The sequence below is a fragment of the Oncorhynchus keta genome, unplaced genomic scaffold (genome assembly GCF_023373465.1).
Source record: "Oncorhynchus keta strain PuntledgeMale-10-30-2019 unplaced genomic scaffold, Oket_V2 Un_contig_10132_pilon_pilon, whole genome shotgun sequence".
Taxonomy (NCBI): domain Eukaryota; kingdom Metazoa; phylum Chordata; class Actinopteri; order Salmoniformes; family Salmonidae; genus Oncorhynchus; species Oncorhynchus keta.
This window is the reverse complement of record NW_026277020.1, coordinates 58,781-73,752: the sequence shown is the minus strand read 5'-3', so window position 1 is coordinate 73,752 and position 14,972 is coordinate 58,781. Positions and strand designations below refer to the sequence as shown.

At 46.8% G+C, this 14,972-nt stretch overlaps 1 protein-coding gene across 1 annotated transcript in view; it reads right to left on the bottom strand.

The window, feature by feature from the left end:
* The window catches only part of LOC118375805 (collagen alpha-1(XVIII) chain-like), a 39,568-nt gene extending 25,445 nt beyond the window's left edge, over positions 1–14,123 (bottom strand). The window contains 1 exon segment of the mRNA XM_052500284.1: positions 12,462–14,123. Within this exon segment, the coding sequence (XP_052356244.1) occupies positions 12,462–13,911 (1,450 nt within the window). The 5' untranslated portion in view covers positions 13,912–14,123.
* Positions 14,124–14,972: the final 849 nt, after the last annotated feature.

Here is a 14,972-nt window from a genome sequence, read left to right as displayed (position 1 = left end):
CGTCTTTCAGATCTAGTCTACATGAAGTGCCCAGGGCTTCTTTCAGATCTAGTCTACATGAAGTGCCCAGGGCTTATTTCAGACTAGTCTACATGAAGTGCCCAGGGCTTCTTTCAGACTAGTCTACATGAAGTGCCCAGGGCTTCTTTCAGACTCTTTTAAGTGCCCAGGGCTTATTTCAGACCAGTCTAGAAGTGCCCAGGGCTTCTTTCAGAATAGTCTACATGAAGTGCCCAGGGCATCTTTCAGATCTAGTCACATGTAGTGCCCAGGGCTTCTTTCAGTCTACATGTAGTGCCCAGGGCTTCTTTCAGACTAGTCTACATGTCGGCCCAGGGCTTCTTTCACATCTAGTCTACATGTAGTGCCCAGGCCTTCTTTCAGATCTAGTCTACATGAAGTGCCCAGGGCTTCTTTCAGATCTAGTCTACATGAAGTGCCCAGGGCTTCTTTCAGATCTTTTCACATGTAGTGCTAGTCTACATGAAGTGCCCAGGGCTTCTTTCAGATCTAGTCTACATGAAGTGCCCAGGGTCTTTCAAATTTCTACATGAAGTGCCCAGGGCTCAGACTAGTCAACATGAAGTGCCCAGGGCTTCTTTCATACTAGTCTACATGAAGTGCCCAGGGTTTCTTTCAGACTAGTCTAATGAAGTGCATGTCTTTCAGAGTCAACATGCCCAGGGCTTTTCATACTAGTCTACATGAAGTGCCCAGGGTTTCTTTCAGACTAGTCTACATGAAGTGCCCAGGGTGTCTTTCAGATCTAGTCTACATGTAGTGCCCAGGGTGTCTTTCAGACTAGTCTACATGAAGTGCCCAAGGTGTCTTTCAGATCTAGTCTACATGAAGTGCCCAGGGTTTCTTTCAGACGAGGTCTACATGAAGTGCCCAGGGTGTCGTTCAGACGAGGTCTACATGAAGTGCCCAGGGTGTCTTTCAGATCTAGTCTACATGTAGTGCCCAGGGCTTCTTTCAGATCTAGTCTACATGTAGTGCCCAGGGCTTCTTTCAGATCTAGTCTACATGTTGTGCCCAGGGCTTCTTTCAGACTAGTCTACATGAAGTGCCCAGGGCTTCTTTCAGACTAGTCTACATGAAGTGCCCAGGGCTTCTTTCAGACTAGTCTACATGAAGTGCCCAGGGCTTCTTTCAGACTAGTCTACATGAAGACAAGATCTTTGGTAAACTACTGGTAGCTTTGCAACCCTAGTTCTACCTGGAATCAAAAAGGGTTCTACTATGGGGACAGCCGAATAATCATTTTAGCTTCTAGACAGCTCCTTTTTTTCTAAGCTTGTACCATCTTCCTTTACCATACCCCCAAACTTAACCCTGAGCTGAACAGCCAAACTGATCCTGAGTCAGTTGTTAAGGGCATAGAGTAAGCATACACAGAGTACTTTATCATTGACATGAAGTTACCGAAGGGTACAAGGGCACAGTGCAGTAGCAGTAGCAGATTAGAAAGCATTATGCCTTGATTGGTGTGCTGTGCTTCACCAAGTGACTTAGCCAGGATGAGTGCCTCAGGCCATACCCATACATGTGCAGTGGAGTAAACATGGCCACTGGGCAAAAACTGGTTGAATCAATGTTGTTTCCACATCGTTTCAACAACAAAAAACGATATGTGATGATGTTCACATTATCTTTCAAGCGCAGCAGTAAGCCTGACTGACCAAGCTAGGTAGTAGATGTAAAATAAAAGCAAAAATAAGGCTTTATGGAGAGAGTTTTGGGGTTCAGCAGGCAAAGACTGTGTCAAATGAACTTGGGCTGTTTTAGCATGGAAAAACATCTGACTGTAATCCAGTTCCCATGGACTCAAATAGCCTAGAGGGAAATGAGGAAATTACATGCGACTAACCATCACATTCACATGAAATAGCACCTCTAGGGAACTAAAAACTGGACAGACAGACATCCTCTCATGGGTGAACTGTCAGAGTACATTTATGACAGATGTTTACAGAAAAGCCCACACTGTACAATGTGAATGTCACACGAACCAGAGATACTTGAGATGTCCTATCCCTCCAGTGATGTAAACTTAAACAGGGGAAGTGAACTCCGTAACACAAGTCATTAAGTCTCAGAGGATCTAGACTGAACCATGAGGAGTTATTCCAATAGCTAATGGTGTATCCTAAAGGGGATCTAACTTCTCAATGGCCAAAAGTGGCATTCATAAGTAAGTGCAATATCATATCATACTTAAGCAATAAGTATTGGTTAAAATCGCATTCTAGCCAGTGTCTATTCTACAAGTTACCATGGGCTAAATCTATAAATGCCCTTTCAGGTGGTTGAGTTAGCCTACATTTTAAAATGCATCATGTCTCATATTAGTATCATACTTCCAGTTGTGAATTGTGTGAATGGCATTTATTTGACTATTGGATACTACTTGGGTGCAGCCCTTGGACAGCAACCAATTCAGAAGGACTATTGTACTACATCCTAAAAGGAATTGGAACAAGAGACTCAACACTTTTTGGACTAATCTCAAACATGTGTTTCCACACACTAACACAGCAACACCACTTACTCTGTACAGCCTGTACTCACTCCCACACCATATTGCTAAGCCAGCTAGGGTCTCACTGGACACTGTTGTTATGCTATCTACATTCTAAACCTGCAAGTCAACCGAAGCTTAGCTGAAGATCCTGTGGGATTTCAGCCAATTAGTGTGAGGCAGAGAGGGTGAGGGGGAGGCAGCTTCTCATCGGATGCACCTGTTATTGGTCCATCTGACAGGGCGCTATGGCAGTCACAGCTGTGGCCCGGTTAGCCCAACACTAACCAAACACTACCGTAGATACTAACCCAACACTACCGCAGACACTAACCCAACACTACCGCAGACACTAACCCAACACTACCGCAGACACTAACCCAACACTACCGCAGATACTAACAAAAAACTACCGCAGACACTAACCCAACACTACCACAGACACTAACCCAACACTACCGCAGACACTAACCCAACACTACCGCAGACACTAACCCAACACTACCGCAGACACTAACCCAACACTACCGCAGATACTAACAAAAAACTACCGCAGACACTAACCCAACACTACCGCAGACACTAACCCAACACTACCACAGACACTAACCCAACACTACCACAGACACTAACCCAACACTACCACAGACACTAACCCAACACTACCGCAGACACTAACCCAACACTACCGCAAACACTAACCCAACACTACCTCAGACACTAACCCAACACTACCGCAGACACTAACCCAACCCTACCACAGACACTAAACCAACACTACCGCAGACACTAACCAAACACTACCGCAGACACTAACCCAACACTACCGCAGACACTAACCCAACACTACCGCAGACACTAACCCAACACTACCGCAGACACTAAACCAACACAACCGCAGACACTAAACCAACACTACCGCAGACACTAAACCAACACTACCGCAGACACTAACCCGACACTACCGCAGACCCTAACCCAACACTACCGCAGACACTAAACCCAACACTACCGCAGACACTAACCAACACTACCACAGACACTAACCAACACTACCGCAGACACTAACCCAACACTACTGCAGACACTAACCCAACACTACCGCAGACACTAACCCAACACTACCGCAGACACTAACCCAACACTACTGCAGACACTAACCCAACACTACCGCAGACACTAACCCAACACTACCGCAGACACTAACCCAAAACTACCACAGACATTACCGCAGACACTAACCCAACCCTACCCCAACACTACTGCAGACACTAACCCAACACTACCGCAGACACTAACGCAACACTACCACAACACTACCGCAGACACTAACCCAACACTACCGCAGACACTAACCCAACACTACCGCAGACACTAACCCAACACTACCGCAGACACTAACCCAACACTACCCCAGACACTAAACCAACACTACCCCAGACACTAAACCAACACTACCCCAGACACTAAACCAACACTACCGCAGACACTAACCCAACACTACCGCAGACACTAACCCAACAGTACCGCAGACACTAACCCAACACTACCGCAGCCACTAAACCAACACTACCACAGACACTAACCCAACACTACCGCAGACACTAAACCAACACTACCGCAGACACTAACCCAACACTACCGCAGACACTAACCCAACACTACCGCAGACACTAAACCAACACTACCGCAGACACTAAACCAACACTACCGCAGACACTAACCAACACTACCGCAGACACTAAACCAACACTACCGCAGACACTAACCCAACACTACCGCAGACACTAAACCAACACTACCGCAGACACTAAACCAACACTACCGCAGACACTAAACCAACACTACCTCAGACACTAACCAACACTACCGCAGACACTAACCCAACACTACTGCAGACACTAACCCAACACTACCGCAGACACTAACCAACACTACCGCAGACACTAAACCAACACTACCGTAGACACTAAACCAACACTACCGCAGACACTAAACCAACACTACCGCAGACACTAACTCAACACTAACCCGAGTCACAAAAGAGCCTCAGGGAGTAACTGATTTCTGTCCACCAAACATAACAAGGAACGATAATGAAAAAGTTAGATAAGAGAGGCAGAACAAAAGAGGAATATGGAATGTATCCACTATAGCTGTCAGAAAGTATTGCCAGTTACATACCAGCCATGTTTACCAACATGGATGTCATAACAGAGAATCCATCGACTCACACACTTGTACTGCACTATACAAAATCAACTGGGACTGAGTTGCACTGCATTGAATGGGGATTCCCATGCAGGCAGATGTCGTGTTGACAGAGGAGAACGTGGGAACACCACCACCACATCCCAGGATCACATTTCATTTCAGTCATTTAGCAGCTGAGCCACATGGGACCAGGGTGGCTGGCCAGGCAGGCAGCTTCCCCTCCCTGTTCCCAATCTGACATGATTCCATGATTCTCCACACTGGTCTGATCCTTCACGCTATCCTGGCAACGCTCAGAGACGTTCCACAGCACTGCAGTAGTAGGGAACCTTACAGCGTTCCAGGGATTCCCAGGGATATAGATTAAGGGAATATCCTGTCAATTACGTACTGCAGATGTCCCATCCCAATAGGGAATATATTCCCACCTCCCCCAGATTGGGAAATCCATGGCCTACAGTGCACATCTTAAATTTGCCCAAAAAAATCTAAAAACCTGTTCTTGCTTTGTCATTATGGGGTATTGTGTGTAGATTGATGAGGAAAATAAACAATTTAATCCATTTTAGAATAAGACTGCAAATTGGAAAAAGTGAAGGGGTCTGAATACTGAATGCACTTTATGTCTGTCAGATAGTCACCTGATCCCTGTATGTCACCTGCTATATCATGAACTTCCATATTTGGAATAACAATGTGTGGTGGGTGGTTTCTGTGAGGCACAAAATGGCTGCCATGTTGTATCACCCAGGTAGGTGCTAGTGGATGAGGGTGAGTTACAGTATGAAGTACTTTAGGACATGATGGAAAGCACTATACGAATACAATCTAGAAAAAACATGAGAAATCTTGTAGCTACAAAAACCCTGCTTGCCAAAGAATACATACACCAACCTGCAGTCATTCATATCCATAACAATACATTACACTGAGAATGAATCAATCTTCCTTAGTGAATAAAGGAAACAGTTACATTTATATCAGTGTTGAAATTGGATATATTTAGCTGTATATACAGTGCATTCAGAAAGTATTCAGACCCCTTGACTTTTTCAACATTTTGTTACATTACAGCCTTATTCTAAAATGGATTTAAAAAAATGTTTCCCTCATCAATCTACACATAATACCCCATAATGACTTTGCAAAAAAAGGTTTAGATATTTTTGCAAATGTATTCAAAATAAACAAAATAGGACGTTTACATAAGTATTCATACCCTTTACTCAATTACAGCTTCAAGTCTTCTTAGGTATGACGCTACAAGTTTGGCACACCTGTATTTGGGGAGTTTCTCCAATTTTCCTCTTCAGATCCCCTCAAGCTCTGTCAGATTGGATGGGGAGCGTCGCTGCACCGCTATTTTCAGGTCTCTCCAGAGATGTTCGATCGGGTTCAAGCCCGGACTCTGGCTGGGCCACTCAAGGACATTCTGAGACTCTTCCCGAAAACACTTCTGCGTTGTCTTGGCTGTGTGCTTAGGATCGTTGTCCTTCTGGAAGGTGAACCTTTGTCCCAGTCTGAGGTCCTGAGAACTCTGTACTTTGCTCTGTTCATCTTTCCCTCGATCCTGACTAGTCTCCCAGTCGCTGGCACTGAAAAACATCCCCACAGCATGATGCTGCTACCCCCATGCTTCACCGTAGGGATGGTGCCAGGTTTCCTCCAGACATGACGCTTGGCATTTAGGCCAAAGAGTTTAATCTTGGTTTCATCAGACCAGAGAATCTTGTTTGGGTTTGGGTTCTTTGTCACCTCCCTGACCAACGCCCTTCTCCCCCGATTGCTCAGAATGATGGAGGCCACTGTGTTCTTGGGGACCTTCATTGCTGCAGAAATGTTTTGGTAACCTTCCTCAGATCTGTGTCTCGGAGCTCTACGGACAACTCCTTTGACCTCATGCTTTGGTTTTGGCTCTGACATGCACTGTCAACTGTGGGACCTTATATAGGCAGGTGTGTGCCTTTCCAAATCATGTAAAATCAATTTAATTTACCACAGGTGGACTCCAATCAAGTTGTAGAAACATCTCAAGGATGATCAATGGAAACAGAATGCACCTGAGCTCAATTACGAATCTCATAGCAAAGGGTCTAAATACTTATGTAAATAACGTGTTTCTGTTGAGTTTTTTGCACAAAAAAAACAACTGTTTTTGCGATTGTGATTATGGAGTAATATGTATAGATTGATGAGGGTAAAAAATTATGTAATCTATTTCAGAATAAGTCTGTAATGTGACAAAATATGGAAAAAGTCAAGGGGCCTGTATACTTTCCGTATGTACTGTATAACGTTATTTTATCCCCTCGCCTCTCTATCCTATCTTCATCTTCTCCTCTTCACTTCTGTTATCCTAGCAAAGAGCTCCCTCTTATAACAAGCCAAGAGGGCATACATAAAATGTCCCGCAACCCAAACATTGACGAAACTACAGTCCATCTAGTTACCTCACATCTGAGTTTCACTCTGTTTTAAATAAACTTAGGTATGTCACAGTGAACAATAAAAACGTTAACAGAATGCTACCTCGTTGTAAAAGGCTTCATTGCCTCTAGACCACGCTAAAGAAATGGTGCTGTTCTCTTCGTCTGAAAACTGTAATAAGTAATTGCTTGGGAAAAAGAGAAGGCCTACTAACTGTGTGCAAAGAGCAACAGAAAACTATTTTCCTAATTCAATGATGCATCAGAGAGACCCAGGGGCCAAACATCAAACAACTGTTTGTTTAAACCTCCAGGTTCCAAGATGACAGTGCCAAAAACGACTGTACGGACATAAGAATGTACTTTAATTACAATAATGTAAGTAGCCGGTGGCCTCCCGAGAGGCGCAGTGGTCTAAGGCACTGCATCGCAGCTGTGTCACTAGAGATCCTGGTTAGAGTCCAGGCTCTGTCACAGCCGGCCGAGACCGGGAGACCCATGGGCCGGTGCACAATTGGCCCATGGACTAGCGACTCCTGTGGCGGGTCGGGCACAGTGCACACTGACACGGTCGCCAGGTGCACGGTGTTTCCTCCGACACATTGGTGCGGCTGGCTTCCGGGTTGAGCAGGCATTGTGTCAAGAAGCAACCCTTGGTACGGTTGTGTTTCAGAGGACGCACGGCTCGTGACCTTCGCCTCTCCCGAGTCCGTACGGGAGTTGCAGCGATGAGACAAGACTGTAACTACCAATTGGATACCACGAAATTGAGGAGAAAAAGGGGCAAAAAATAAATAAAATAAATGTACGTAGCCAAAAGTGAAACCATCATCATTGTTTATTGGTGCTAACTTGCAATGCTTGTTAGAGGTGGTGACGAGCCCATCAAAGACCATTGGAACAGGCTGTAATGTGAAACACTGATCTTACTGTACCAGAAAAAGACAGATGTCAGCTGGTGTTTGAGATATAGAGTATCTAACGCCACTTCCCATCCTCTCCAAGGACCCCCCTGTTAGAAAGTCTGAATGGTCCAACCTCTCCAGCTGTGACACATCCCAGAGGACCAGACCAACTGGACCTGGAGAGCTACAGAAAGGGGGAGCAGTGCCAGAACTGAAAGCCCATCAGTTAACACTTCAGAGTGAGGCAACACAGCTGTGACATCTATGGCATTTCCACTGTTCCCAGGTCAGCCCTTAATCCATATTTGACCAAACCCCAGGTGTGGTCAGTTAAAAATGATTGATAATGGAACATGAAACAAGAAACCAGAGCAAAGATGACATCACTAAATCCAACCTTGTACATTGGCTCAATTTGCTGAAAATCAGCCCCATTCTGCTATTCAAGCTAATGGTTGGATTGGTCATACATAACATAACATAACATTTGGCGCCACAGCAGCTAGGTTTTCTCTGGCAAGGGCCCATCTTTCAGAGATTTTGCCCATACTTGGAATCCTCTGGGAATTCAACTGTCTGCAGTGATTTGAGTTGGTATACTGTAGAGCAAGGGTTTTGCTACCTACATACCTATAACATCCATTTAAATAACAGATATTACAAAAACCAACACTTGTTTATTACGAAACATGATCCACTGCATGATAACATCAATGCGGGCAACAAGCATGCTATACCACCCACTTGTTTCCCAGTGAACCAATGTGAACCTTCACATGTAATGAACTGGTAAATCCCCGACACAAATGACTCACTCTTTCTCTGTTTTTCTCTTTACTCTTCTTCACACGGATGACTGGACGTTTCATTGACTCATTTCGACCCGTTACATCCAACTGTCACTGACACACTGTGTAAAAATGTGGGTGCGACCCATGACCCCTCGTGGAGATTCGCAAGGACACCCTCACCCTTTCTCCCAAACCAGAGGACAGAATCGCAACTCTCTTCCCCAGAGCAGATCATTGTCCATGAATCTACCACCCCCAGCCACGCACCCCATACTGTCCATAACAGCACCAGTGTGGATGAGATGAAACCATTGTTCAGACTGCAGTGGTCTGCTCTGCTGAGAAGGCATCATTCACTCCTCCTCGAAACATTCTACACTCCAAACCTCATGCTCACTGATTTCAGACATTGATTGAGTCCCAGAAATACTAGAATACAGTATGGAGGCTGTATAATATAAAGATGGCAATGAAAGGAAGGTGGCGAATCTCGAATCTCGATAAGGGTCGAATTGATTGTCGCCCACCAAGCCAAATTCCATTGGTACAGATAGTGGCGTGAAAATGCTTTGTAGATTGACAGAGACAAGATGGTTGACCCTCTTCAGCCAGATAGTTGAGTCAAATCTTAAGATGGCTGTTTGTAATAGTTTGTTTCCATCCTTCTACCTATAGGTCCATCATCAGCCTACCCATCAACCCATGCATCCCTTCATCCATCTCCAACTCTCATGCTGATAGGACAAACTTAGTGAACTCAGTAAAACAGGATACTGGAATAGGAAAAAGGCACAACAGTGGTAGAGAGGCCTAAGGGACAGTCCCCATAAAACAGACTAACGTCAACTCCACAACAAAACATGGACTTTCCATTTAAACTCCCATCTCAAATGACAAGTGAACTCAAGTAAACAATGGAAAGAGTGCACTGTGTGTGTGTGTGTGTGTGTGTGTGTGTGTGTGTGTGTGTGTGTGTGTGTGTGTGTGTGTGTGTGTGTGTGTGTGTGTGTGTGTGTGTGTGTGTGTGTGTGTGTGTGTGTGTGTGTGTGTGTGTGTGTGTGTGTGTGTGTGTGTGTGTGTGTGTGTGTGTGTGTGTGTTTGATTCAGTGTGTATGTACAAGTCTAGGAATGCATCCAAGAAGAGAACGACATGCTGACAAGCACGTGCTGTTCCACTGCTTTGCTTGGCAAACAGAAGCACCAAATGAACACGTTCTGAAGTAATTTATCTTGTCGGGCAAAAACAAGACAAACTACGATGAAATGAATACAGCCAATATAAGGAAACAGTCTTTCTATCATGTCTCATATTGACCTATTCTGTCATGTATTACAACTAAAGGAAAACAGTGACATACAGTGGGGCAAAAAAGTATTTAGTCAGCCACCAATGGTGCAAGTTCTCCCACTTAAAAAGATGAGAGAGGCCTGTAATTTTCAACATAGGTACACTTCAATTATGGCAGACAAAATGAGAAAATCAGAAAATCACATTGTAGGATTTTTAATGAATTTATTTGCAAATGATGGTGAAAAATAGTATATAACTTGCACAATTGGTGGCTGACTAAATACTTTTTTGCCCCACTGTATATATATACTAGTACACTGCTATGCATTTCTTTTAAATGAGCCTTCCAAAAATAGTGGCTTTACAGCCTAACCCCTATTTTATAGGACTATGGTTTACGATAACTTTTCAACTTTATCTATATATCATATCAGTGTGGATGACGGATCACCACCTCAAGCTGAACCTCGGCAAGACGGAGCTGCTCTTCCTCCCGGGGAAGGACTGCCCGTTCCATGATCTCGCCATCACGGTTGACAACTCCATTGTGTCCTCCTCCCAGAGCGCTAAGAACCTTGGCGTGATCCTGGACAACACCCTGTCGTTCTCAACTAACATCAAGGCGGTGGCCCGTTCCTGTAGGTTCATGCTCTACAACATCCGCAGAGTACGACCCGGCCTCACACAGGAAGCGGCGCAGGTCCTAATCCAGGCACTTGTCATCTCCCGTCTGGATTACTGCAACTCGCTGTTGGCTGGGCTCCCTGCCTGTGCCATTAAACCCCTACAACTCATCCAGAACGCCGCAGCCCGTCTGGTGTTCAACCTTCCCAAGTTCTCTCACGTCACCCCGCTCCTCCGCTCTCTCCACTGGCTTCCAGTTGAAGCTCGCATCCGCTACAAGACCATGGTGCTTGCCTACGGAGCTGTGAGGGGAACGGCACCTCAGTACCTCCAGGCTCTGATCAGGCCCTACACCCAATCAAGGGCACTGCGTTCATCCACCTCTGGCCTGCTCGCCTCCCTACCACTGAGGAAGTACAGTTCCCGCTCAGCCCAGTCAAAACTGTTCGCTGCTCTGGCCCCCCAATGGTGGAACAAACTCCCTCACGACGCCAGGACAGCGGAGTCAATCACCACCTTCCGGAGACACCTGAAACCCCACCTCTTTAAGGAATACCTAGGATAGGATAAAGTAATCCTTCTCACCCCCCCCCCCTTAAAAGATTTAGATGCACTATTGTAAAGTGGCTGTTCCACTGGATGTCATAAGGTGAATGCACCAATTTGTAAGTCGCTCTGGATAAGAGCGTCTGCTAAATGACTTAAATGTAATTGTAATCTAAACTCCTACCCTACTTGGTAAAAGTAAAGTTAACACGGACAATGAAAAACATTTTCAATAACATGCTAAGAAACCTGAGCACTTACAAATCCCCACGGGAAAACAGCTGTGTGATAAATATGGCTTGATGCGTTTAATGTCCTGTGACTCTGAACTCAGACAATCAATTCTCCCATGCATACTCAGCAGGGAATGATTTATTGAGCTGCCATAGCCTGCCGAGCTAAAGCCCAGGTAGAGCTTAGAAGTCTTCCTGTCCCTTTGTGTGGCAGAACCCTGGAGAACAGATTCTAAACAGTGTGCATTTTCCACTTCTCCATATGCTACTTTACTGCATCACATGAATCACAAGTCCAACCTACAGTACGAGCATATCTGAATACTCATAAATGCTGCATTGGGAAGAATGCAGGAAAATAATTTCCCACTGTCTGAAAACAACATGCTGTGGCATGATTTTGTCTTATGCTTCGTGTATATTTCATGGGTTGTCTCCACTCTACGCAGACAAAACATTATTATTAACGTTAACATTCATACACAACATGCAAATGGTCCCAGGTTGGTGGTCTATAGTGCCGGTCAGTCATGCTTGTGTTCATGTCATACTTCTGAGCACGTGCAGTGGAGTAAGATTGACCCCAAAACAAGGTACAATCATCAGCAGTCCCTGACTGAAAGTCCCCACAAGCATTTTGAAGGATAACACGTGTCTATGCTGCTTCACAAAGGTGTGTTAACCACACACGTGCACATGCCCGCCCACACACACACACACACACACACACACACACACACACACACACACACACACACACACACACACACACACACACACACACACACACACACACACACACACACACACACACACACACACACACACACACACACACACACACAGCTGACCAGACAACCGGATTCAAAATGTATCTCCAAACAGGATACATTCTAACCCGCGGTTTTACCTTTCCGATGACTAACTGACACGCATGGCGTACACCGCAACCCCGCCTCCTGATCCCTGCCGGGCAGCAAATTACACTCTACAGGAAGGCGCCCGTCATCCAGGTCTGGCCAGCAGCTGTCTTGCAGGACTTGGCAGAAGCTGCAGCAGGGCAGAAGGGGAACCTTGTCGAGCACCTGGCCAGGCAGCGGGCACCTGGGCACCAGGAGGAGGCAGAGGAACCATTCGGCTCCATGGTGGCACCCCGCCTTGGCCAGCCACGCCCACTCTCTCAGGGCCACGCCAACCTCCTCCACAGAGGTGTGGTTCAGGAAGTTGGGCAGCGAGAAATGCTTCGACCCCCTTGATATGCAGATCGGCCAATCAGAGGACACGAGGTGGCAGGTTCCATTGTGGTCATGAGAAGTGATGTCAGAGAGGTTGGTCTTTGGTTCGCCCTGTTTCACCCCCTCAACCCCTGTGAGGTCATCCTCCACCACCCCTGTTAGGTTAGTGGGGAGAACCAAGCTTTCCCTTTCTCCAAGCCCTGACCCCGAACCCGAGCCGGTCCCTGAACCTACACCAGAATCAGCCCTCGATCCAAACCCAGACCCTACACCAGACCCTGATCCTGAACCCATCTCAGACCCAGACCCAGATCCTTCCTTAGACCCAGACCCAGATCCTTCCTTAGACCCAGACCCAGATCCTTCCTTAGACCCAGACCCATATCCTTCCCCAGACCCAGATCCTTCCTTAGACCCAGATCCTTCCTTAGACCCAGACCCATATCCTTCCCCAGACCCAGATCCTTCCTTAGACCCAGACCCATATCCTTCCCCAGACCCAGATCCTTCCCCAGACTCAGATCCTTCCTTAGACCCAGACCCAGATCCTTCCCCAGACCCATATCCTTCCTTAGACCCAGACCCAGATCCTTCCCCAGACCCAGATCCTTCCTTAGACCCAGACCCAGATCCTTCCCCAGACCCAGATCCTTCCCCAGACCCAGATCCTTCCTTAGACCCAGACCCAGATCCTTCCCCAGACCCAGATCCTTCCTTAGACCCAGACCCAGATCCTTCCCCAGACCCAGATCCTTCCTTAGACCCAGACCCAGATCCTTCCCCAGACCCAGATCCTTCCTTAGACCCAGACCCAGATCCTTCCCCAGACCCAGACTCCTCCTTATTAACCGTCTGTGTGGTAGGGCTCGCCACTCCTCTGTCAGTCCAAGTGGTTGGGGTCGCGTCCCACGTCTGCACAAACTTACGGATCCCATCAGCCACGTTGATGATTTCTGCCCCAACCCCTGCCAGGTTCTCCTCACCTCTCTTGGGCTGTCCTCCTGCCTTGCCCAGTGGCGGAGCCTTCGTTGGGGCTTGGGTAGTAGGATCAGGGTCCTTGTTCCAGAACCAAGCATCCAGACGACCTGCGCTGAGAGCCAGGAGGAGGCCCAACCACAACGTCATCTTAGACATCCCGCTCCTTCAACCCACCGTCACCCAGAACCTCCTAGTCTGAGAGTATAGATTCCACAACAAACACTGGATCACACAAGCACGGAGTTCTGTCTGTGTTCTTACTGTTCCTCCACCTACTAGCCGGCTAGTCAACAGTCACTCAAGCCCCCTCTGTCCATAAGGCACACTGTTAGCATGCACACACACACTGACCCTCCCTCTAGCACTGCTCACTGTTTAACTCCATGCGCCAGTCCACTTCAGAATCACACACACACACACACACGCACACACACACACACACACACACACACACACACACACACACACACACACACACACACACACACACACACACACACACACACACACACACACACACACACACAAATTCACATGAGGAGGCGGGGTTACTGTGCTGGAGAGGGGCTTCATTGGTAAATATGAATTTCTCCCTCACATTCTGGCCCCTCCCTCCTGTTGCTAGGTTGATGAGTGTGTCCCCCTCATACACACAGTCCTCAATGAAGAGAACATGCACACACACACACACACACACACACACACACACACACACACACACACACACACACACACACACACACACACACACACACACACACACACACAGACAGAAGACACACCACACCACACACAGAGAGAGACAGAGGGAGACAGAGAGAGAGGGAGGGAGACCCATTCACTGGGTTCATATAGCCACCACTACCATTACAAATGTGAATAGGTTGGTGAACTCCATCATCTACTCACAGCTCTTGTAAAAATATATGACATAACTGGCCATACCTTTGAGGTCATTCATTATTTTACAGCTGTGTGAGTGAGTGAGTGACCAAATGAGACAGAGCGAAGGATGAAGAAGATGAGGGAGAACAGCTGAGAGCGGAGAGGTTCAGGAGGAGCGTATCTGATAGATGTTTTAAGCTCTCGGCCCCAGGGGCCTAACGGCCAGCCCATTGCCTCATCTGAGAAAAACTTCCAGTAATTTCCCCGCTCCATGGTTCCCACAGCCTGGCTCAGTCCTGGGTGCCCCTGATGCCCAGTTACCC